The 25009-nt window shown below is 43.3% G+C and overlaps 1 protein-coding gene across 2 annotated transcripts in view; it reads left to right on the plus strand.

Moving 5' to 3' along the window:
- Positions 1 to 25009, plus strand: part of zmiz1a (zinc finger, MIZ-type containing 1a) — a 239240-nt gene that overhangs the window by 128719 nt on the left and 85512 nt on the right. For both annotated transcript variants that reach the window (XM_042336621.1, XM_042336622.1), the window contains 2 exons: positions 10907 to 11026; positions 17279 to 17392. In XM_042336621.1, coding sequence (XP_042192555.1) covers positions 10958 to 11026; positions 17279 to 17392 — 183 coding nt within the window. In that variant the 5' untranslated portion in view covers positions 10907 to 10957. The remainder of the gene's footprint in view (positions 1 to 10906; positions 11027 to 17278; positions 17393 to 25009) is intronic.

Raw genomic sequence — 25009 nt, forward strand, 5'->3', positions numbered from 1 at the left:
ACACACATTCTCTCTATCATGCACACACATTCTCTCTCTATCACGCACACACATTCTCTCTCATGCATGCACATTCTCTCTCTCACACACACGCAAATATACACGTATTCACTCTTCACATACACACTCGTACACACAAAAACTCAGTCTTTCATTCATACTCACACACACATACACACACATTCTCGAATACACACACACTCAACTTCACATACACACACACAAAATCTTTCTAGTTGCAATCATCACTGAACACAAGTAATTCTCGGCCTGAACTAGTGGGAAGTCAAGATAATGGTAGCCAGGCCGTGTAGCCACGAGAGTGGAACTGGTTTTTAGACTTGGTCTTTAAACATCCCTTTTCTCAAATAAGTCTCCTTCTGGGAATGATCTGTGTGATGAGTTGCAGGAAAACCTGTGATTCAGTGAGATTTTCTAACATGAGCTTTTAAATGTTCCTCATTAAGCAGAACAGACCATTCTGGTGAAACTCTCGCGAATTTGCAAAGCAGTTGAGAACTCAAAAGACAATGCCCCTTTAAGAGGGGATAAACTCAAGCATGTTCCCATTACAGGCACTTGGAAGGATTCCCTGGTCAGGACCAGTGGTTGTAGATCAGGCTCAGGTCAGGTCTCCCTCCTTCCTGTTTGTTGAAACCACCCAGTAGTGTAAATGGAGTTTTTATCGCCAGCAGGCTTCAGTGCCTCTGAATGTTCGACTTTGAGCAAGTACGAGGCTTAACATGGTCAGTAAAGGTAAATGGATTCCAAATCAGATTTATTTTGGTACTATTGATGCCGAGATAACTTTGAGTGAGATAAATCCAATGCTGTTACACTACATTATCAGAGAAATGTTGCTGCGTTGTGTCATAACGGTCCTGGAGTGCTTTTCCCTCAGCTAATGACGGCCACAAATGTGCGGCATTAGAGGAAGCCTCCCCAGCAGAGTTGCTGCTCTCCCCACGGTTCCACAGCAAAGGGACTCCTCATGGGGAGGGGAGCTCCAGCTATTGCTTTTGAAACAGAGTAGATTGGATCAGGCCAGTGTCCTGTTGAGGACCAATTAAGGCTCAAAGGAGACCATCCACTGTGTAACTGCAGCGATGCGACTCAGCTCTGGGTCCCCAGACAGAACTGTGACAATGTTACAGACACAGGCCATTCGGCCCATGGAGTCTGCGCTGGCGTTCCTTCTCCACTTTCCTTGGAATCCCGCTCCGCCGCATGTTCCCCGAACCCCTTAATGTTCCTCTTTTTGAAGTGTTCCTCTTGTGCCCTTTGAAAAGAATTTACGGACTCTGATTGCACTACGGTTTCTGGCAAGAATTGTACATTCCAGTCATCTTCTGTAGAGAATTTTTCTCTAACTACCCCTTTGGAGTCCTGTAGCTCAGTGGTTCGAGCACTCGCTTTGCAAGCGAGAGACCTGAGTTCAATTCCAGGCAGGTTAGGGCGAAACCTTGGGCAAGTTTCCTTACTCCACACGCCTAATAATAATCCCTCCAAAACCAAAAACAATAATAAATTGGTCATTTTCAATCTACGACTGTTTATGGAACATTGCTGTGCGCAATTGGCTGCCGCGTTCGCCCACAAATATACAGTCAATTCACTTTACAGTGTGTTCTGTGAAGCGATTTGGGACGTCCTCCCAACGTGAAAAGCGCTATATCAAATGCAAGGATTATTATTATTATTAATTCCCTTTTCCCCTTTGTTACCGACTCGTTGAAAATCATCTGTTACTATTTACCCTATTGTACCATACAATAATCCTTTATATCCTCGAAGACCTCCATCAGGTCGCCCAGTGAGTGTGTGACACTGGATGCCGCGACTTGCTCTTCGGAAGTGGGTTGTTTGTGCTTTCACAAGTGGAACCTCAAAAGATTACAGAGTTTCACGGCCTCAGTTGTGAGCAGTAATTCAGCTCCTCATTCGCTGTCCACTATTTCAGCCGAGACTGACACCGCTCAGTTATTTTCAGACACCAGCCAGTTCAGGTGTGGAGACACCTGGAGTCGTGTAACATCCCCTCCTGCATCCCTAAAACCAGGGAGTGATGGCAAAGACAAATATGTTGCACCAAATGGAAATAGAAGGAGCATTGTGATGCACCTTAACATAGAATCACTGGTTGGACTGGCTCATCCACTTTTCACTATTATCTGTGCTGGGATTTATCGCACATATTTTTGCTTGTATTTTTAAGACATAGCGTGAGGGGCATTTACACAGCAATGTGTCCAAATGATGCAAAGTGTTCGGGTTCTGATGAAGCACAAATCAAAGGTGCAGAGCTGAGAACTTGGTTGGCATTTACGGTTGGAAATAAATTGCTTTGGAATGGATGGGTGAACGTTGCTGTTTTGTTGAGAATAGTTATTTACGTGCAGCTACCACAGTATGGCTTGCGTTGATCTAATGGTGTGAAAGACGCATCCTGCTGCATTTTTTCTCAGATATTGTAGCTTAGAAATGTCTAAGTGATAAGGCGATAGCTCATAGGTGTTAACCACAAATGAGAATTCTCAAGCAGGTTGTGAATGTTCATCTGAGGCCAAGTCAGGTTTGGTGTCTTGAATTCTGTCTTGTCACTAGTGTCCAGGCAAATGAAGATCACCGGGTAAGTGGGGGTACTATCTCATGCTGGCCAAACAGTGCTGACTCATCAGACCATGGCACCAAGTACTTACACTTTCCATTCTGCACACAGTCAAACCACATGACATGAAGGGGCGACGCATGCATTAGCACCATGCCCAGGAGCTAAAGTGTCCCACAATAATAATACATGAATTTGATACAGTGGCTTATCACGTCCTCCAGATGTCTCAAAGCGCTTCACAGGATTTTAATGTGAAATGTAGTGACTGTGTTTTTGCAGGTAATTTGCGCACAGCAATGTCCTACAAACAGCCGTGAGTGACCAGTTTTATCAGACTTCAAGCGGGTATCCTTCCACCAACCGGAAATATATCCTGCCTTCAACTCTGACTCGGCATTCACTTCACTCCAGAGCCTCACTCCCAAGACACCAAGACTATATTTTAGTTAAGATCCTTTCACTTTACAGTATATTCTGTGAAGCGCTTTGGGACGTCCTCCCGACGTGAAAAGCGCTATATCAAATGCAAGGATTATTATTATTATTATTATTTAGCTTGTTGCGACGTATTTCTGTTTTCTGTATTGAAGAATTCATTTAAATCACCTCATATCACCCATTGTTAAAGCTTAAAGATTGAAATAAACCTTCTAGTTTTTAACACCAGCTACTGTTCAGAGACAAAACTCCAAATCAAACTAGGTTGTGATAATAAATATGCTCTTGTTGCAGAGACTTTCACATCTGGAGGGTGTCCCAAAGTGCTTCACAGGATTTACTGTGATATAGAGTGGCTGTGGATCTGTCCGCGGATACAGCAGCCCAATTGCACACAGCAGTGTCCCACAAACAGGCCTGAAACAAATGATCAATTTTATTTGGGGATTTGTTGGCCAGGATACCGAGAGAAACTCCCTTTTCGAATAGTGCTATCTGGTCTTTAACGTCCACCTGAACAGGTACCTCCGACAATGCAGCGTACCTCCAGCACTGTATTGGAGTGTCACCTTAGACTATGTGAGTTCAAGTCTCAACATAGGGCTTGAACTCTCTGACTCAGAAGTAAGAGTCTTGCCACTGAGCCAGGCTGACATACCTGGCTTAGATGTAAGTGCTGCACTGATACAGGAAACAGATCAGCAATGGCTGACGAATGGCCACTCCAAATGCACACACTCTCTGTGTGTCTTGTACCTGTAGAAAGAAAGATCAAGCATGTACTTGAATTTATTTGTGTTGGAATTAAACTTTCATGCTGCCTCCAATGACCTGCTGCTGTACAGTTATAATTTGGCTGAAGTGGCCCCATGAGCTTCATAGTTAATCCCTACTTTGAAGATTTGGCTGGTGATGGTCAGGCATCTCTGGACAAAAGTACCTGATTTTTAAAGCATCAAAATAATCCTTAATTAAAAGCAAGTGCCTGTTCTATCACATAGACAATCTTCAATTACTCTTTTGTAGGGCATTCCTATGCACAAATTGGCCACTGTGTTCACCTACAAAATACACAGTCACTGCACTTTACTCTAAATTTTGTGGAGTGCACCTCCCAATGTGAAAGGTGTTATTCCAAATATAAGGATTATTATCAAACCATACTGTATGATGATGTATTGTTCTTCATGGGATGTATTTGAAGCGATTTCCCTATGTTTTATTCTCCCCACACTCCAGTAAGATATTGATTGTCCCTGGTTGTGGACATTGCCATTCTTCAGGCCTGGACAATGAGCGCCAGCAGGTTATTCGACCACAAGGACCTGCTGTCATCTGGCCTTGCCACCCAGATATGCGCACATTCCTGGAAGAAGTCACTGGGTAACAATCCAGAGCTGGAATCCTAGCTGGGACGTCCTCCTGACGTGAAAAGCGCTATATCAAATGCAAGGATTATTATTATTATTATTCATCTCCTTCCCCCAGGGCACTGAAGCCAGTTGTCACACCCTCCCTCATAATATAATACAATAATACTACAACTGCCCTGGCTGAGATCACCTACATCAGCCGGTGGGAATTTAAAGAAATGATTTGAATTTGAGAGGCACTGAGTTGTGTTGGCATTGAATTATTTATACGATTCACTAAACCCAAGCAAATAAAATTTATATTGCGTGAATAATGTACAATTTAATCCTGTCACATTTCCTGAATAAAAGAGGCTTTGCTCCAATCTTTGTAATCTCTGGTCTGCCTACCTTGCTTTCCTATTTAGGACAGTCATAGTATTGAAGAACCAAGCAGCTCTGCTTATTATGCCTCCACATGCACTCAGGTGTTTCGCCAAGACCCCGTTTCTGCCTTTAAGGAACATTAATTTCTTCTTCGAAAGCATGAGCATTTGTAGTGTCAAAGACACGCCAGGACTAAGATGAACAACGTGTTAAGGGTTAACTTCGAGCGAATCAGTTCACTCACGCACAGAAAGGTGTACTATTGGGCGCTAAGCATTACTTGCTAAACTGGTTAGCAGAAATGTGACAAGCGGCATTTCTTACAAGAGGCAGTCAGATGAATTGAATGTGATGTGCAGTAGTGTCCAAGTGGTGCATTGTTTTTCCAGTCCTGGAGTTTGGCTTGCACTGGGCAAGTAGCTGCCGGGGTTCCTGCCAGCGTGTTGCCGTTTTTCCCTGAGAGTTATCTGTGCTATATTTTGGAACGTCAGGAGTAGAGTTGGTGGTGGAGTGTGAGTGAACTACTGATTTAACAGCTAGATACTTGGGTGGAATTCTGCACGGAAGAGTCCCTTTAATGTTAAATAGTCCTGCTGCCAGAGAGGAGCTGGGAGAGAAGGAGGAGGTGGCAAGTGGCCAAGTGGGAAACATTTATTGCAACAGTCACAAGGAAAACACAGCAGTTATGGAGGTTGGTTCCAAGTTAGAGTTCCCGGCTCAGTGCTGCTATGCTTTACTCCTGTGTTTATTCTGTTTGTTTAGAGAGTGAATACTTTAAGGTTCTGATTGCATCCTTCAATTTCTGTGGAGTAGATTGGATGTTTTTGCTGTCTCTTCTTGACTTCTCTCGACCTCTGCTCAGGGGACTTGTTATTCAAGTACAGCATTCACGAGCCTCTCTACTGCAGATTAACCATACCCTAATAATAGTAATTTTATTAATAATGCTTGCTTTTGATACAGAGCCTTTCATGTCAGGAAGATGTCTTAAAATGCTTCACAGGATTCACCAAAAGGCAGCAACTATATTTAAACATTTTTAAGATTTTCACCCGATGTAAAAGACGCTGTATAAATGTAAGCTGTATTCTGTTTTGTAATGGGGACTAAGTTGCGACATTTCTTTGCGAGACTTCCTGAGTCACCTCACAGCCCAGCTGGAGCAGAGGGAGGCAAGGCCTTGTGTGTGGAGAAATAGCACTTGTGATCCTCTGCATTAACAGAACATCAATGGACACCTGATAGCCAGTATGCCTGCCCATTTAGAACTGACCTAGTAAATCGGGTGCTCGGTTCTCACCAAGACTAGCAAGTTGTCTGTTGTTTGTAAGAGTTCTTTGAGGTGGTCGTTTCTGTTTTCTGACAAATCGCTCTCCTCATTTTTACCTCTTAATATCCTTTCTTAGCTTTTTCCAGAATCAGGTGGGTGGCATACATTCCGGGCTCTGCTTCAGCCACTCTTGGTAAGGCTGGTGGCAGCCTACGATTAGCAAACAAAAATACCCAATGTGATTTCTGGCTCTGGTGGTTGAACCAGTTCCTTTGCTCAGTGTGCCTTCCTCTGCCTTTGACGGTCACCTAACTCACTAATTCATGGTAGCAGAAGTGAAGCTGCTTGCAAATAATAATAACAATAATAATGACAATAATTATTAGTAGTGTTCTAATAATAATTATTGTCATTATTATTATAATAATTATTATCTGCAGAAGTAATTTTTAAATTATGGGTTTTCAGTGATGGGTCAGCCAGACCAAAAACATTGCCACTTTACATATGAATGGATGTTAGCTTCCTAAAATACATAAAGACAATAATATTATGTCATGATATTATTCAGGTGCAGCTCTTGCCCTCTGCTCCTGTTTGGGGAACTCACCACATTCTCATACTGCACTTAAGAATTTTACAAAATAAAAATGGGAACTACTCAAAATGTCAGCACTTGCATTTGTTACAACGCCTTTCACATGGGGAGGACATCTCAAAGTGTTTTAGAGGACTGTGTATTTTGTAGGCAAAATGTCACAGCCAATGTATGCACATCAATGTCTCACAAACAGCAACCAAGTGAATGTTCAATATTAATTTGGGGGGTTGTCAGTCAGGATACAGAGAGAAACTCTCTTCTCAAATAATGCCTTGATAGGGTGCCTTTAACATCGGGACCTTGGATTAAAGTCTCAAACAAATGACAGGATCCGAACAATACAATGCACACCCAACACTGCACTGGAGTGTCAGCCTAGACTCTGTGAATTATTTTTAATAAAATACACTATTGTGACTGCCAGAAAAATCCCCAGTTGTGCAAAGCATGGTGACACCGATTTTATATTGGGCCAGTTTTGAATACTACTAATCGCCATCTGAGCTGGTCCTGTTCCTCACCAGACGACACAACCCCCTTTAACAATCTTTGTGAGCAAGACAGTGGGAAGCGGTGGGAGAATATTCATAAATTTAATTAATCTGTTTAAATTTTAATTAACAATCTTTCATTCAGTCATCTGCAATTAATTTGGAGACCTTTAGGACGGCACCATTTATTTCCCAAATTTCGCCTGGTTCAGTCATTTAAGTTGCAAACCTCGAAAGATTACATTGTTTACATTGTGATTTGTGCTTGTCTTTCAAGGCTATCAAATTTAATATACAGCAATTAAGTATCTGTGATAAAAGGGCGATCTTTAAGTCAATTTCATGGGTGTTTTTTGTGTAAAAAGAGCCTGCGGTGGGAGACATGACTTTAGACTGCTGACGTAAGGAGAGAGGGCTCTGTTGAAACTCACAAGAATAAATAGGGCAGTAACCTAATCTGTGTATTGGTGTGTGAACGGGTGCATGGATTGAGCTCTGTAATGGATGCTGCTCCACACAGTTTACTTTTTAGTTTATTAATTTGTGCTGAAAGATTAGCACACAACGTGGGAAATGGGTAAGAGCTCCATGTTATCCACATAATGTGGGTAACGTACGAGTCCCATTGACTGAGCACATCGCAGGTGTGGAGGGGACTTTGGGCCTTTTTGCGTTCTTTCCTTTCTGTGGGTCTGTGTGTGTGTGTATGTATGTATGTATGTGTGTGTGTTTGTTTGTGTGCATGTGTGGGTGTAGTGTATACGGTGTGTGATATATGTATGAGTCGGTCACCTTCTCTGGATGAACAGCTGAGATCAGGGAGACAGAACGGACACAGAGGGCTTCTTTACTCCCAACACATTTTTCCAGAAATGGGATCCATCTTTTCCTCAAACTTTTAGAAATCACAGATTTTCCTTTCTTGTAATGAACTGGGGTAACAGCAACGAAAGAAAAGCTTCCACCGAATATTTCAGCATGTCGTGCCTTTTGTCCAGGTTAGACTTGGGGACAGACTTTATTAGCATGAGAATGGCGGGTCAAATGTAAAGTCACTGACTGAAACTGCGGGTCGCGCACTTGGCCCTCTGTAAAAATCCCTGTCGTGTGAATGCTCATTCAGGAGCTGAGTACACTACTTGTTGAGAGACTGGGAAACTGACGCAGGTTCTGATTTGCTTGTTTGGCCATGAAAACGTGTTATTGTTGAGGCATGAGTGTCTGGAATGGGGAGGGGGCGTTCAGAGGGCTCCGGAAATGCCTGTTTACACGTTGCTTTCTTGTAATCGGGACAGAGACAAAGCCCAGCTTTATCCAGTGAACAGAGACGTCTCAGAGGTCTGCCCAAGCAGTGCTCCATGAAGTCTGCCATTGTGCTCAGTGCACTCTTCTGTTCACCAAGAAGTAGACGTGTGGAGATGAAGAGGAAAAGCAGAGGCATTCATTCAATCGCACGCTTCCTTCTCTTTGTCGGGAGATTGCTTACATATTCTGAGGGCTTCGAAGAAATGTTTTTCAACAAATGCATCTCCTAGCCTAGTACCAACTGCATTTAAGATACCTTTGGTATTTATTTAGAAGGCTCCAAATGGCTTGCCATCCTATACGTGCTGGGATTACTTTTAAACTGTTGCCAGTGGAATGGTTTGTGCTGGTAGTCAACAGCAAAATAACTACACAGAAAAGACAACTACAGTTGAAAGTAACCATGAGACTTCCCCCGATGACTCACTTGGTAACTACATAGCCCATTGTGCTTACAGACTGCGGAAAGGTTTGTCGTTCGATCCCCAGTACTTGTTCAGAATGAGGTCACGGTGCTAAAATAGATGGACTAGGGGATTCAGCTAGTATTCTACTGCTGAATACAATTGTCATGAATTATTTTAAGCTACTTTAAAAGTTTAATTATGTTTCAGTTAAGATGCCAAAATCTCAGGTTTATATCCTGCAATCGGCTTGGGACCAGAAGGCAGTGAATTCAAATCCTCGTGGGTCCACCCAGGCCTTCATTCTGTTGAGGTTAATGATATAAACACTGTGTCTTAAAAACTATCCTCATTCAGGGAGGTGAAGATGGTGATAGGGAGGTGGGGTGGGAGAACGGTAAGCAGCGTGGCCCTTGTGTTGATGTGGCTGAAAGTAAACATGCCTGGCAGTTCTGAAGTCAAGTTGTTATTGCTGGTCGTCCAGCTCAGTCTGTTCCACTCCTCACGAGACTTGGAGGTGGAAACGTACTCTCTGACCTGCAAGCGCAAAGCCCTAACAGGTGGGCTGCCTCAAGCTGTAACTGTCCATGTACTGAGCTGTGCAAGTACCGTTGTTTTTGTTCTAAAATCTGTGAGAAATTGGCGTTCCCTGAAATCAATGTGTTCCCAGTAATAGGGGGAGAAATTTCTTACTTAAGTTACCGACCTTTCAGCAGGTCATTAAAATCGTGAAATCCATTCATTGTCCCCGCGCCCTGCCGAGGTCAGTGACAGAAAGAGATCAGAAGAGTTTCACCCCATAGGTGAAGAAATATCCAGGCAAAGCTGCTTTTCTCACTACAGAGAAACATGTCAAGCGAGCTGGGTTCTAAAGATTGTGCCTTTGATGGCTCTTTGTTTAAACATGGTTTACACAGATGGTTCTAATTCTCATTGAATTTGACTGAATAAAATCGCCCTCATCAATGGAGCAAATTCACCTGCCTGCCTGCCCGTGGGCACCCAAATTAGACGCTGCTTTTGTTGCCATTTGGGTCAGGAATAAAGGCAGCGGGTTTGTAAATTTAATACAGAAGCAATTGGTGGAACGTTTTATTACAATTTTACAGATCGTATGAAAATCGTTTGAAACATGCAAAGTTGTAATGTGACCGGCCCTGCAGTGCCTCTGAGTCATTGTTCCGTGCTGTACGTTGTGGTTACACTGACAAAAGGGTCTCTGTGGCATCAGGCAGCTGATACTTAACCAGGACCAAAGGCCTGTTTCATTTGTATCTGATGGCCCCCCCATACATGCACTTTCCAGCAGGGTTCTCTGGATACAAATAGGAGCCTATCAGTCACCCAAATAATAATAATCATAATAATAATTCCTTACATTAGATACTACCTCTCATGGTGGAAAGATGTCTCAAAGCGATGTCTCATGTCTCGGGATATACATACAGTAAAGTATGGTGATTGCCACTGCTGCCCGTCACTGCACCCCAGTGCCTTTACCCATTGAACAACTGAGGGGACTATTACAATTGGAATTTCTAATGTGATCTCTACCCTCGGTCATTGCACTCACACCTGCAATGCAATTTGTGGTTGCCGTTGTTGGATGTTCTGGGGGAGTTTTGAATTATTGAGGTCCACATAACTGCATGTGTTGTGGAGCTCAGACACTGTTCGTACACACTGCATGGTCTGTTCTGTAGCTCAGACACACAGAAGTATTGAATTCAGTGCACACATGCCTCTGGATTCAGTGTTTTTACATTTTAAAAGACTTCAGCACCAGTTAACCACATTCTGCCTTTTTATGCTGGTTCCCTGCAGTTGCTTTCCCCCAGATGACAGCAGGGGTATGTGCTCCCGGTTAGGTGTTGGTAGGTGACACACATGGCGCTGGAATGCACAAGAGTAGCTTGTGTGCTCAGTACCTGTGATCCCTGTCACTTGAGAAGATAAATAACTCTGTGCCATCTGTGATCTTCTAAGCTGATTGGCGAAACGTCCAACCCCCTCTGATCAATGATTTGGTTTTGTGTTTTCCTTACAGACTGGGAAAGTTTAATGGCTTTCAGGTAGAAGCTGGGAAGAGACGACAAAGATGAACACAGTAACCTCCATGGACAGACACATTCAGCAGACGAACGATCGCCTGCAGTGTATCAAACAGGTATGATTGCCATCCTCAGACATGTGTCCGTGCATTTGGCTGCTCCAGATTCATTCTCATTAAACGCAGATTAATAACAGGTGTGAAGATCGTTTTAGGATTCAATACACAGGGCATTAGCACACATCTTTACACTTGAATGGTTGGTTACTCTTTAGTCAAGAGCCTCCTTGTAGTCCAGGATGTTGTTGTCCATGAATAACCTTGAACCTCTCCTCTCCTCCTCCCCTCTCTCTTCCCTCCTCTCCCTTCCCCTTTTCATCTCTCCCTTCTCTCCACTCGCCTCCCCTCCCTATGTTTTATTTGCTTGTGTCCTTTCTCTCCTTTTAGCTGTTGTGCCTTCAAGGCAATGACTCTTGCTGGCATTAGGAACCAAAGACAACCAGCTACTCTCTGCTCTCTGGCACCTTACCCAAGTGATCATTGTCCCTGTGTGAACCCTGACCATTAACAATGTCCATGTGTGAACATTGAGGGTGAGCAGTGAGCAGTGACGAAAGGATTTGACCACTGAGGGGAGCCCCAGCCGAGTCTGATTCCTCTTTGCCTCGGTTTCCAGCAGCCGATGACTGACTGGTGTTCAGAAGCGGGATCACTGGCTAGCACTTTTTTCCTAATCCAGCCCAGAAATCACTGATGCCATTGATGTGAAAGGCACTGTATAACTGTAAATTGTATTGTGCTGATCCTCTTAAAATGTACCTGCATTGGCCCAGGCCAACCCTTCACTATATCAAGATTAGTTCTGTGCTAAATGCAGCATGGTGTGGCATGGCACGGCATGGGGGGTTAGAATGAATTGGGAGTTATGTAGCTAGAGAGAAGAGAAGCTACCAATCCCTCTTCTGGCCTCACACAATACATTGCATTTGGAAGTCTTCACCAGTGAGCTGAGCGAATGCCACGTTCTTATTTAACACATCTATATTTGGTAACCTGTTGGCCATGAAACAAGCTTGACTAGTGTGTTGGTCTGAACAGTGCGCCAGTGTATTTTTCTTGTCTTAGGCTCTGCTCTGCAGGACTACAGCTCCAGATATCACTGTTCCTGGTTAAAGTGGGAATCAGTGTGTTTAATATTATGCAGTGATAGCCTCTTAATTGCAGCGCCTCTACGACATGTTCTCCTTATTCATTTGCTCACAAACCATGTTGAGAAGATCGGGACTGAGCTGATATCTGAGCGAGTGTTCCTTTAAACAGATCACTTCTTCAGCAAGGAATCTGCACATGCACGCGTGTCTGTTTATGTGTTCTATGTGTATGTATTCTGCCTGTGTGTGTATGAGTGAGTGAGTAAGCGAGTGAGTGAGTGTGTTCTACCTCTCCCTGTGTGTGTGTTGCCACTGTGTGTGTGTTTGCCTGTGCGTCTGCATGCTACTGGCATGTGCAATGCTGACTGCCTGTATGTGGATGTACATGTGTGTTAGTCTGTTTGTGTGTGTGTTTAGCCTCTGTGTGTGAGTGTGTGTGTTGCCTGTGTGTGCGTGTATTTAGCCTGTGTGTGTGTGTGTTTAGCCTCTGTGCATGTGTATATGTGCATGTGTGCCTGTGCCTATGTATGCGGGGATAATTCTAAACCTTTTTATACAGAGATGCTCTGAAATGGTTGATTTCATTTGCGCTCGACTTATCCAAAGGAATTAGCTGGGCCACAGAAGCCCCACTATGTCATTGCTGTGGAGGAGGCAGCCAGCTGACATTAATTTTCGCTGGGTCCCCAAGGGGGGAATCTGTTCCTGAAACAGCCTCAGCCCTGCTGAGATGCAGCAGCCTGCGAAAGCGACCGGGAGGAGGGGTGCGCAGCCGACGACGAAAGCCAACAGCTCAACGCAGCGTGAGATTCAGGAAGAAATTGTTTATTTAATCTATTTAAACTGTCGCCATTGGAGATCATGAAAGTGCATTTAATGCAAATCCGTTTTTTTTTAGTGTGAAGCTAGTAGTTTTCCCACTTATCTCAGGTGTTGCGATGTGAGCACAGCAGCAGACATCACTGGCGTTCTAAATGCAGTGCGCGCGACTCCGATTATACCACCCAAATCAAGCCCTGTAACTCTCTGACGCCGTTGATTAGACTTCAGTAATACTGAGCTTGTATCCCCCCCACCTCATCCTCTCCCCCCACACCCCCCTCTTCCCTAATCCAAACAAGTTAATGTAATTTAAAATATTAAACAAATTGGCACAATGTGTAATTTTTAATTAGAAATGCCAGCTTCAGTTTAAATCCTCGCACTGGAAACACGCGTGTTGTATTAATTATAACTCCCCTACGCTGCATTAGTTTATTTTCAGAGACGCAATGATTGTTGGGTGACAGACAAAAGCCTAATTGCTTGTGTACTGTATTCGCGGCTACAGACGCTCATTGTGTTTGTAAAACTTTTACTTGGCTACATAATAGTTAGGTAATTAGCCAGTACTGACACAGCAAAGACATGCTAAAGCCACTGGCCACTCTCATACTTGAGGACTTCTTCGTAGCTGCTGTAGTATACGGCTCCTGTCATGTGGTCAGACAGTGAATGTCACTTACAGAGGACCACAATGGTCACAATCCACAAACGTATTGTGATCACTTGTCAGAGTTAAGGGCTACACCGCAATGGAGCCTTAGTTATCGACCATCTCGGAGAGGGAGGGAATTGTGGATAACTGAAATGAGCAGATAATCCGGAATTGCTTTGTGCTGCTCTCTGCCTTTAAGAGATAACTGTAGGACAATTGGAAGCAAAGTTTGGCATGTTCAGTGCAGATGTTTAAATAATTAAATGGAAGACCCTGAAATAGTTTTCGTTTTGTAACAGCCTTGTGATTGCCTTGTGATGCACATTCAGCCACCTGTTCCACATCCCATACAAGGGCTTGGTTTAAAAAAATGAGGAGAAGGGAGGAGAGTTTTAACAGTGGGGATATAACTTAACTGCTGCTGTTGAATGTGCCACATGTATACTGCTGCATTTGGGTTAAGAAGCCTGATGTATACATTCTGCTCCCAGTTGCATTGGCTGTGGAGAATTCTGCACATGAGCAGAAAGGCAAGATCAGCTGTTGGCTGTAATGTCACCATTAAAACTGGTCATGTGTCAGTTGGGCACAACTGGTAGTAGGTTGAAGGTTACCAGATTGAAGGTTGCCAGTTCAAGTCTTTTATACATAAATAAGGGCAAGTGTAATTCACTTTTTTTCACATTGCCTGTATATTACATGTACATAACAGACCAGTTTGAGTCTGAATCTTTCTAATTCCAATAAAAACAATCATGAATCTGTAGAGGCTTTAAGAGGTTTGCATACAGGTGTGAACAGTGTAATTGATGGACTGAGGGACATCTGCATTCTTAGAGGTGCTGCCACCTTATTATTAATAACAATAAGCTGCTTTAATAACTGAGCTGGTATCACTTTATTTGTAGCTCTGTAAATCAATACCGTTGCTGAATTCTGAAAGCAGCTGGCGTCAATTTCAGCCTACGTTTAAGATTGAGTCAAATAAATCCGAACAGATGGCTGCAAATTGATTTTTTTTCATTTAGATTTTTATCATTAAACCTGTAACATAGCTCATCTCTTTAAGGCACTGGGAAACTTAGGCAGAAGTGTTTTTTTTAACCAAGTAACTGATCCACATTGAGATTTCCCTTCCATCTGTAGAGGGAGAGTATTGTATGGAGGGGCATTTGTGGTGTATATTTTGTTTTCTATCTCCAGACCCTTCCTTATCAGTTCTCAGAAGCAACAAAAGATCAGGTGTAGTGAGGATTAGGTTCAGCAGGAATGCAGTAACCTTAGCTTGGAGGTCACGGAGCCTGATGATGGTGAGATGAAAGTGAGGGTGGTTGTTTGTCAAATAGTGCCCTGGGTTGTATCAACTGCAAGGGAGTGAGTGTGTGACCTACAATGAGCAGAGTGGAGGATGAATGGAGCAGGAAAGTGCATCAAAATGGATGAATCATTTAAAAAAGGATGTTTTTCTGGCACCAAATGAAAAGATTTGGTGGGTAGTGACATAACTAAAAATCCTTTTTGTTGGTTGTCGGTTGCATAAATAAGAAGGAACACCTGCAATTTCCTCTTTACACGTGGCTTGTACATAGCACATAAAACAGCTGCCAGCAAGGATGGACCATAATAGAGAAGGGGGTTTCTCGCAGTGTCCTGCCCACATTTCTCCAGCCAAAATTGATCACTCAAGTCATGACTGTTCGTGGGACATTGTAGTGCGCAAATGGGTTGGCGCGTTTGCCTACAAATACACAGTCACTACACTTTACAGTGTATTTTGTGAAGCGCTTTGAGATACCCTCCTGACTTGAAAGGTGACATACTAGATGCAAGGATTATTATTTAATAGACCCATTTGAGTCTGAATCTTTCTAATTCCAATGGAAAATCTGTCAGATGTAAAAGGTTTTCAATCTGAGCTTCAGTTTTCAACACTGAGTTTAAGTGAGTGAAATAATTGATTTCTTTTCCCTTTTCTAAGGAGCGCTGTGTTCTCAGACTCATGAATGGAGAATTTTCATTCTAATAATCAACAAATATGAGAAAATCTGTCTCTCAGTTCACCTGTACAGAACGGTATGTTCCTTGCTGGCATCAGGATTTTACATCAGGGAATTGTAATAATAACAATAATCCCTGCATTTGATGTAGAACCCTTCAGGCCAGAAGAATGACTCAAAGCATTTCACAGGATTTACTGTAATGTGTAGTGACTGTACATTTGTAGGTGAATGTGGCAGCAAATCTGTGCACAGCAATGTCACATATGACAGTGAGTCATAAAGCGATTGACTAATTTTATTTGGGGGATTGTTGTTCAAGACACTGGGAGATATTCACTTCTTTAAATTCCCTATGCCCTGCAGGTAAGTTTATATATACGACACTTTAGAACTGTTTTCTAGTTTTTAATCTTATAATGGGATAATTCTGAGATTGATTATTGACTGAGGTGAAGCATGGTAAAATGCCTGTGATGTGTTGACCCTGGCCTGTTGTGCTGTCAGTCTGCATTCACTTGAGCGTTAACAAACTTCCTTTTTCCCTTTACTCACTGATGAAATAATTTCTGTGCTAATATCTTGTCACCTGGCAGGTGAATCAGATAACAGGTATCCATCCCATTGCCCATGACCACAGGAATCTCAAGGTGCATTGTTCGTCACAGCCCTGGTGGCCTACAGAAAAACCAGCCCACACTCCCACAGAAAAACTGCTTCCAAATTCAGAACGATTTTGCAAAATTCTGCAAAATCTTACATTTTAAGACTGTTGTTACAGCTAAGATCAGGCAAAATTTCTGGCCTCTAATATTCACCTTATCTTTAACTTTACAAAACTGTGCATATGTGCCTAACTGTAGTTGCGATGTAATGACAAGAGATTTCCCCTGTTTCTTGAATGGAGCAACACATCATGACCATTCTGATCTCTCATTTCTCTTTGACCTGTTGATTCAGAGGCCATTTCGATTTCTTGCAGTTATGCCATTGACAGAGAAATAGACCAAAGGTCAAAGAGGTTATGATGTCACATAACCTCTTTCAATGCATTTTGACCTCGACTGTATTTCTCTACTGAAGAATGTAATGAAAAATTGATAAACCTGACCTTTGGACTTGTCCTTCAAATTGTCAGCTATTCCACATCAATCTTATTCTAAGCTAAGATGTTCGCTTGGCAGAATGCAGTATGAGACCGTTCCACTTTTATTGTAGGAGGGAAAGCTGCTGCCCACAAGGCTCTGTGATGTCCTACAGATGAAACCCAATAAACAGGTTCTGAGCCAAATTGGTAGTTGACGTTTGTATAAGGTCCTTCAAGTAACAAGCTCCAAATGGATTCTGAATTCTTGAATTCTGGCTATGAATCTGAATTGTTGCTTCGGTCAAATATTTATTTCTTCGCCAGAAACTCACTGGAGAGATTCCGCCCAGTCACACCCAAGTGAGATGCTCGACAGATGCCAATGAGTGCATTTTAAAATGTGATGATTCCACTTACACCAGGAAACCGAGACTCTTGAGTTCTAACATACTGGAAATCTGATGGTTTCCCTGAGAGGCTGGAACCACATGTGGGGAGTTAGACTTCCAACAGAACATGTGAGGCACCTTAGAAGTTTTCAGACAGACTCCTTTATTGATTTCAATCAGCTTCGAGCCCTGGTGCAAACAAGTGTTCTTTTTATGTTTGAAGTTTTATCCATTAAGGTGCACTGCTGATTCTTTTTTCTCTCTCCAGCACTTACAGAACCCTGCGAATTTCCAGACTGCCGCCACCGAGCTCCTTGACTGGTGTGGTGACCCTCGTGCATTTCAGCGTCCTTTCGAGCAGAGTCTGATGGGCTGCTTGACGGTGAGTCAATTTCTTCTCCCGGGTAGATTCTCACTCTTGCTTTTACACGTGGCTTCTATCATTCCCTCGTGATAAAAGTTAACATCTCGTCATCGTTTCTCGCTCACAAAATACACAGTCAATCCACTTTACGATACATTCTGTGAAGCACTTTGAGACGTCTCGACGATGTGATAAGGCGCTGTATGAAATGCAAGGATTATTATTGCATGTTGCTTTCCTTTAGGTGAGCCCATTTGCAACTCTCCAGCTGAAGTGCACCAGCCAGGCCATTGACCCCCAGTCATCATGGCTCATTGTTGCATAACCTCTTTACCCCTCTTGTGATTCTGACTTAAATGCTGACCATGTGCCTGTTCTGTGTGGTGCCCAAGCCAACAACACCAACTTGCATTTATATATAGTGCCCTTCATGCAGGCTAGCCTCCCGGAGCCTATCCTGTTACCCTCCATTATGGGCAGTATTTCCCCAATTATTTAACAGTGTTCCCCATGGAGGAAGGAGTGGGTAAAGGAAGCACTTTGCTCACTGTTGCTTCTTACGAAGGGCTTCCCTTTAGATCGAGCTTGGAGTTGGGATATTTCATTGGTGACAGTCAGGCTTGGCTTCTTTAACAAACCCATTCACAAAGAGCATCTCCGGGCTGCAAATCGTGACTATGCTGCCCATAACCGGACGTGCAGCATCCGGAATAAGATACTCCGGAATAAGATAATGTGGGAGTAGAGTTCCCCCTGGTAGGAGTTCACCTGCAAAATACACAGTAAGAACACTTTGCAGTTTATCCTGCGAGGTACATTGAGACATGAAAGGCACTATATCAATTGTAAGGATTATTAGTATTATTACTTCCGGTTACCAACCATAGCCACGAGCTGTGTCTTAAAGCACTGTTTGTGAATGGGTTTGCAAATTCTGTATCATGTTTTAGAATCCACTGAGACTTTGTTGAACGATACTGCAAATCACTCTTTATACTGAACACAGGTTTAATACTTGTGAAAATGTCCCCGTGCTATTTAATGACAGCTACAGCAGCTTCAGTTTTCTTGGACCCTTTCTGTATGGTTTACAAACAAATGAGTTTGGAACTTTATTGCTTTTGGGAGGCAAATTAAAACCCATTTAGCCTGCTAGCATCATTATGGCATTACCACTGAAAAAGGTCTCCGTGTAGTTCACTATTAATGAGTGGACTCAGGGATTGTGCGGTACTTGTAAATATTTAAAAGGATTGCAGTCGGCACTGCATATATACGTGCATTAAAGAAATTAATTAAGGTTCCACTCTTGAATATTTTATACAGTGTTGAAACGATTAGTGCTGATAACTGTTTTTAGGGCATTTTGAATATCAGACTCTTCTCCCTCCAAATAAATTAATGAGGGGGTGGGAAGTTACAGCTCATTTTGTTTTACTTTTACTCCCCAATGTCTTTCCATACTGGAATTATTTAGTATTTGTTTTCGGTCTGCCCTCCACTTTATCATGGAGTCCAGCTGTGCTGGAGTCCCAAACTTGCAATCACATAGCCTGAGCAGCCGGTCCAAGGCGCTGTACAAATGTAATTTGTTGTTGTTGCCACGCTTCGCCCACAAAATCATGGTCAATCTGCATTAAAGTATATCCTGTCAAGTGCTTTGAGACGTCTCAATGATGTGATGAGGTGCTATACCAAATAGAAGAGTTAGTATTATTTTTATTATTATTGAGCCATGCAGACCCAGAAAGTTGGGTGAGAAAGTGAAGCAGGGAGAGTGCAATATTGGGTTCAGGACCTCTGACCTGGGGAACAAAATATCAGTCTGAGTTTCCCCTTTAATCATTGCTGTTGGAACATGTGTGGGCTTCAGGATCAGGCTCATCTGTGGTGTTCCACAATTGCAATAACCCATGTTCATTGATTATTAAGAGTAGTCACTTGAGCAAGTTACCAGATTGTAACCAGTGCCCCATGGAAGCTTGCCCCAGCACCCCAGCGTTTCTGAAATTGTTTCCATAAAAATGTAATTCCAAAAATACTGTACATAGCTTTTGTTTTTTAAAAAAAAAACCAGCAGCACAGTGCAATAAATATGTGGAGTGGAAGAGTTGACTGAAACTCGCTCACTTCATTGACCTGCCATGAGGTCAGCTTTGCTTGTGGACATACACATCACATGCTGTTGCTGGCCATGAGTAATGCTCTCTCTGAGCACAGCTTGGAGAGCAACCTGACTGTGGAGGGCTGGGCTGCTGCTGATCTTCTATTAGCGGCAGCTTTGTTCTATAGAAACCTGGCAAGCTCATGGGCGGTTTATTTTATTGGCTGCTGCATCATTCTGTTTGGTACAAAAACCTTGTAACAATGGGTGTGCATGGAAAACCCACGACCGAGAGAAGTGCCGCGTTGAATAAAAAAAAGCACATCACTTATTATCAGCCGGGGGGGGGGCGAAGAATTAAGTCTGAGCCAATTGGGGGGCGTTTACTTCATTCTCCTCTGTGCTAGCTGCATCTTTCTGCATGCAAGAAGGCTGCATTGTCTGGCTTTTTTAAAAAAAATCTCCTGCTGCTACTAGGTTGGGCTGAGCTTTTCTATGCAAAAGCTTTTCATTCACTGAAGCAAACCGCTCTGCCCCCTTGTGGCAACAGTTGGTTAATGCAGATTGGTCACAAGAGTGCATGCATCCTGCGTGCTTTAATCACACATCACTCCCACTGCTGATGACCTGAGATCTCTGCCCATTTTGGGAGCATCTTGCAGTTGTTATTTTGTACACAGAGCCCATCAGCTGATACTCCCCCAGGTTACTGAACAATGTAATAAACCTAATATCAGATCTGTTATTACTGTATAATAAATATAATGCCAAAGTAGAAAGACTAATTAGTATGGTAATCGCCGATTTATTAAAAATGTGAAGCATTTAACATTGACTCTGACTACTAAAGGTCAAATTCATGTAGTATTCACTCTCCCCTCCCTCCACGACCACCCCCATTCCATCTTCTCTCCACCGTTTATATATGGACACTAACATAGCAATGACTGCGGAATGCGTGAAACCAAGCCTTCGTGTAACATGAACAGCCAGATGGGGTACGTGCATGGCCTCAGACTGTTCCTAGCGGTAATGCTTAATGCGTTCTGTGGCCAACAAATTAATATCACCCTGTCCCGATATCTCGGAAAGCAATTCAGCAGCCATTAAAAAGATATTAACCTTCATGTTGAAGTGTGTTTAGCTCCTTGGCCGTACAATATACACATTCTCACCTTTACCATAGCCCATCCTTCCCAGAATCCCAGTACTTAAGTTGCATCACAGGGAGAGGAGGGGAACGGCTTGCTGGAATTTGGCAGGCAGCCAGCCCAGCGGCTTTGATTCATGGCACTCTCCTTTGTTTTGATAACATTTAACCGACTACAATACGGGGAAATTTGGACGATCTTGTTCAGTGAAGTGTAATTGTCTGGGCTTCCAATGCATGGAATGTATAGCAACCTCCTCCCCCCCACCCCAAGGCCACCCAGCTTCCCTCTCCCAGCATAACGTGCATCATCATCATGTTTAGATCCAGGATTCAAAAGTTCAGTCTGTTTGTGTTGTTTCAATTCCCACATTTCACATTTGCCATCTTTATCAACTGAGTCCTAGCGTAAACTAGATGATAATAATAATCTCTGCATTTGATACAGCACTTCATCATGTCGTCAAGACGTCTCAAAAGCGTTTTGCAGGATTTTACCGTGAAGTGTCGCGATTGTGTATTCTTAAGTGAACACAACAGCCGGTTTGCTCACAGCGATCTCCTGCAAACAGCCATGCAGCGAGTGAAGTTGATGCGTTAAAGATGGATTTTGTTTTGGGATTTTAGCTTGTGGTTAAATTTCTACTTGGTTCTCTCCACCATCCAAATGAAATCAGGGTTTTCCACGGATAATAAAACAGTGACCGCGAGGAAGCCCCTCTGATGCAATCAACCCTTCATTTCTGTATCAACCAGTGTACTGTCCTCGAAGAAATAAAAAATTGCAAAACAAACCCCAGCATTAGAAAAACAAGCTCTCAATGTCTTAGATTTACACAGTCGGAATGTCCACTTCCTTTGCCAAATATTTAAACTCCATTTGACTAAGCAGAATACATTGTTGTTCCGGCCCATTCACGGTCTCGGAAGAGCTCACTGTCAATCTCAGGATGCCCACAGACTCTTGAATTTCCCTTTGTCTGCCTTGTACGTGCGACCAGCAAGCTGGTCAATAAATGACTGTCTCAGAGATATGTCCATTTAATTTTAACGACCGCTGTCACTGATTCAGTGACACCATGTAAAACACGTGATATTTTCAGCCCATCGTGTCTGTACCGCCTGTTTTTTTCTTTTTTTTATTGTTGAAAGGCAAGTAGTCAACAACAACAACTTGCATTTATATAGCTCCCCTTGTGCAGGGTAGCGACCCAGAGTGCTGAAAGCAACCATATTTCTACCAACAATTTTGTAGCAACCCCTGTAGTGACCTACCACTATTTCAAACAAAGTAGTGTTTTCCTCCCAGTTACCTTGGCTATACTTGCTAACCCCCTGCCCCCACTCCTGTCCAGATTCATCCACCAAATTTCACCTCGTTGTGTGTAAGCGATCGCTGGAACAATTTGACCTCTGTGTTTGTCTGTTCCCATAACAACATGGCCTTCATTTCTAATTAATCTCATTCTGTAAAACACAACAAGGTGTTTCTTTTACAGTACATGAAAAGCGCTGGGAAGTGCCATCCTTCTGTTGACGGTGAAACTGAGGCTCCGTCTGCCTGTTTAATACACGTTAAAGACCCCACCCACCCTTCCCATGGCTCTTTTCCAAAAGGGAAGAGTTTCTCCCAGTGTCCTGTCAGCAAATCCCCCAGATAAAATTGGTCACTCACTTCATGGATGTTTGTGGGACATTGCTGTGTGCAAACTGGCTGCCACATCAGTGTGTCAGACACACATGCACAACACTTGGAAGTGCTTTGAGGAGTCCTCCTGACGTGAAAGGCACTGGACCAAATGCAAGATTTATTTTAAGCAACATACAGTCTGCTGATGAATTTGGAAGTTTAATCCTTGCAGGAGCATAGCAGGTATTTTCTTCTCTTTCCACTTTCTTCCAATTTTCTTCCCCCTCGAGGCATGGATATGAGGTTTGATCCACTATGCACTGGCACCTCACCAATATAGCCATTCTTCGCATGTCACCATTGCCTGTGAACATTGACATGTTACAGCTAAGATCATTTCCGTCCTAACCCAACATCTGCGCATATGCATGTTCTAGCCAGAGTGCAAAATGCTCTCAGTTTTCTTATCCTGAAAGAGGCGCACTTGCAATTGTGGCCGTCCTGAATATTGAAGCTGTGCACCTCCGCAGGCTTAGTTCAAACGCATTTTAAGATCGCAATTTTCTGCAAGCAGCCAAGATCAAAATCACTACCAGGGCAGTGTGTGGTTTGCTGTGATCTCTGCCCTTTGCGCCTGGTCTCTGGCTCCGTGATTGACTGGAACGCCAAGACAAGGAGCAGAGGTCAGTACTGTGACTGCATTTGAGAATCGTAAATGTAAAACAACTTAAAAACACAGAGGATGAGGAGCATGCTGCATTCAGAGGAAGGCACCATTAACTCTTACAGCAGGAGTGCTTCGTTGAGTAGCTTTAATACTGTAATAATAATAATCCTTGCATTTGATATTCCTCGTGCCTTTCACATCAGGAGAATGTCTCAAAGTGCTTCGCATGATTTATTGTTGAGTAGAGTGACTGTATTTTGTAGGCGAATGTGGCAGCCAATTTGCACACAATAATGCTCTGCAAACAGTTGTGCAGTGAATGACCAAGCTGCAAAACACATCACTTGCCCAGAATTTCCAGCTTGTAAGCAAGGAATGCCTGTTTACAGGACTATGATTTGCGATGAGGTTTTGTTGACAGAGCAGAATGATTAGTTTAATGGGTGTGCGGTGGACGGATTGAGACCACTGTGCGTGTCCAAAGTAATGTTAAATGTAGTAATCTCACCAAGCGGCAATGTCATAAAAAAAACACTTACATATAAATCCTGCTCTTGAGTCTGTCCGAATGATGTTTAGTGTGAATATCAGAGTGCACTAAATCTGTCCACCGCCATCTTCAATATTTCGGCACTAATATGGCTAATCTGTCAGCAGGAAGATCGTGTGTGCAGAAAGGACAGATCTGGGAAACTCTTGGCTTGCAAGCCAGAAACATAAGGGGTGTTGAGTGGCAGTGCTGGCACCCCATAGGGAGGACAGTTGGCAGCTGGGTTGACGTGGGCACTTCCCAACGGTGACTGGAACCACTTCCCAGTGGAGCCTTGGCAGAGACTGACACAGCCTAACAGTGCTTTGGCAAAGAGAGAAATGTGAAAGAAACAAAACATAAACTTGTTCTACACAAAAACAACTTGCATTTGCTGAAGTAAGCGTGCAAGATGTTTATTTACTTCAAGCTCAATTTTCCAAGAAGAGTTTATTTAACGCTGAGGGCTTAAGACTCGAATCACTGTGCGAGTTGAAAAGCAAGCTTCTCACACTCGCATGTACCAGATGGCCTCGAGTTTGACCAAATGGCTACCAGTTTGAACTAAGTGACCTCCTGGCTTGAATTCTCACACCTCACTCCCTGGGAAGAGGATTTTCACTCTGGATGGATGGACACACAATAGGAGCAAGCTCAAGGCAATGACAGTCTTTCTGCTCACACCATCTAACCTTACACATGTAGATTGTTCATCTGGACAAGCCATAGTGGGGGGGCCAGGTACTTGGAGGGGAGTGAAGTGCTGGCCATGGGGTGGGAGGGGACACTGAGGGGGAAGTGATGGGCAAGGGGAGGAGGAGCGATGCGCACTGTGGCTATTGGAGCTATTTCTCACAAGGAGTCCACAGTTTAACGAGAAGAGTGAAGATAGCTGGAGGGGAGCAAAACACTGTTTTACTATACAGCCAAACACAACATGTTAAGGCAGCTGATTACATTTGTGCTTTATTGACGAAAGCAACTTGTTTATATTCAGTGCCTTACAGGAAATAATTACCTGTCATAAAATAGGTTCAAAAGAAAACCATCCTGACAGCTGTTGATGAAGCTTTGTGTAGAAAGAAGCCTGGGGCTGTGAATATACTGGTCAGAGCACTTCAATGTAAAGTCACAAAAACTCATTGCATCCCTGGGACAGCAAAGCAGGATTATTTTTATTATTATTATTTGGACGGGTGTTTTGATTTGTTTGTTTTTTACATAATTTGAAACAGAATGTGGAAGAGTTAATTTTTTCTTAATATTTTCAGCTGCTTTCACTCCAGTTGTCGGTCTGGTTGTGTGACTGCAACACTTGTGTCTGGCCGTTGTCTCGATAGCCACCGTCCGGAACGTGTCCGATTGGTAGGCAGGGACTTCTTTGTTTCTAGCCTGCAATGCCCACTCTCTGCTCAGTGCCTCCCTGCCCTGTAAAGCCCTCTCTCTAGTACAGTAACACTGTCGAGCCCTCTCGCGAGCATAGTAACACTGTCCAGCCCCCTCGCTAGTACAGTAACACTGTCCAGCCCTCTCGTTAGTACAGCAACACTGTCCA

This window comes from Callorhinchus milii, unplaced genomic scaffold (assembly GCF_018977255.1).
Source record: "Callorhinchus milii isolate IMCB2004 unplaced genomic scaffold, IMCB_Cmil_1.0 Scaffold7, whole genome shotgun sequence".
Lineage (NCBI taxonomy): Eukaryota > Metazoa > Chordata > Chondrichthyes > Chimaeriformes > Callorhinchidae > Callorhinchus > Callorhinchus milii.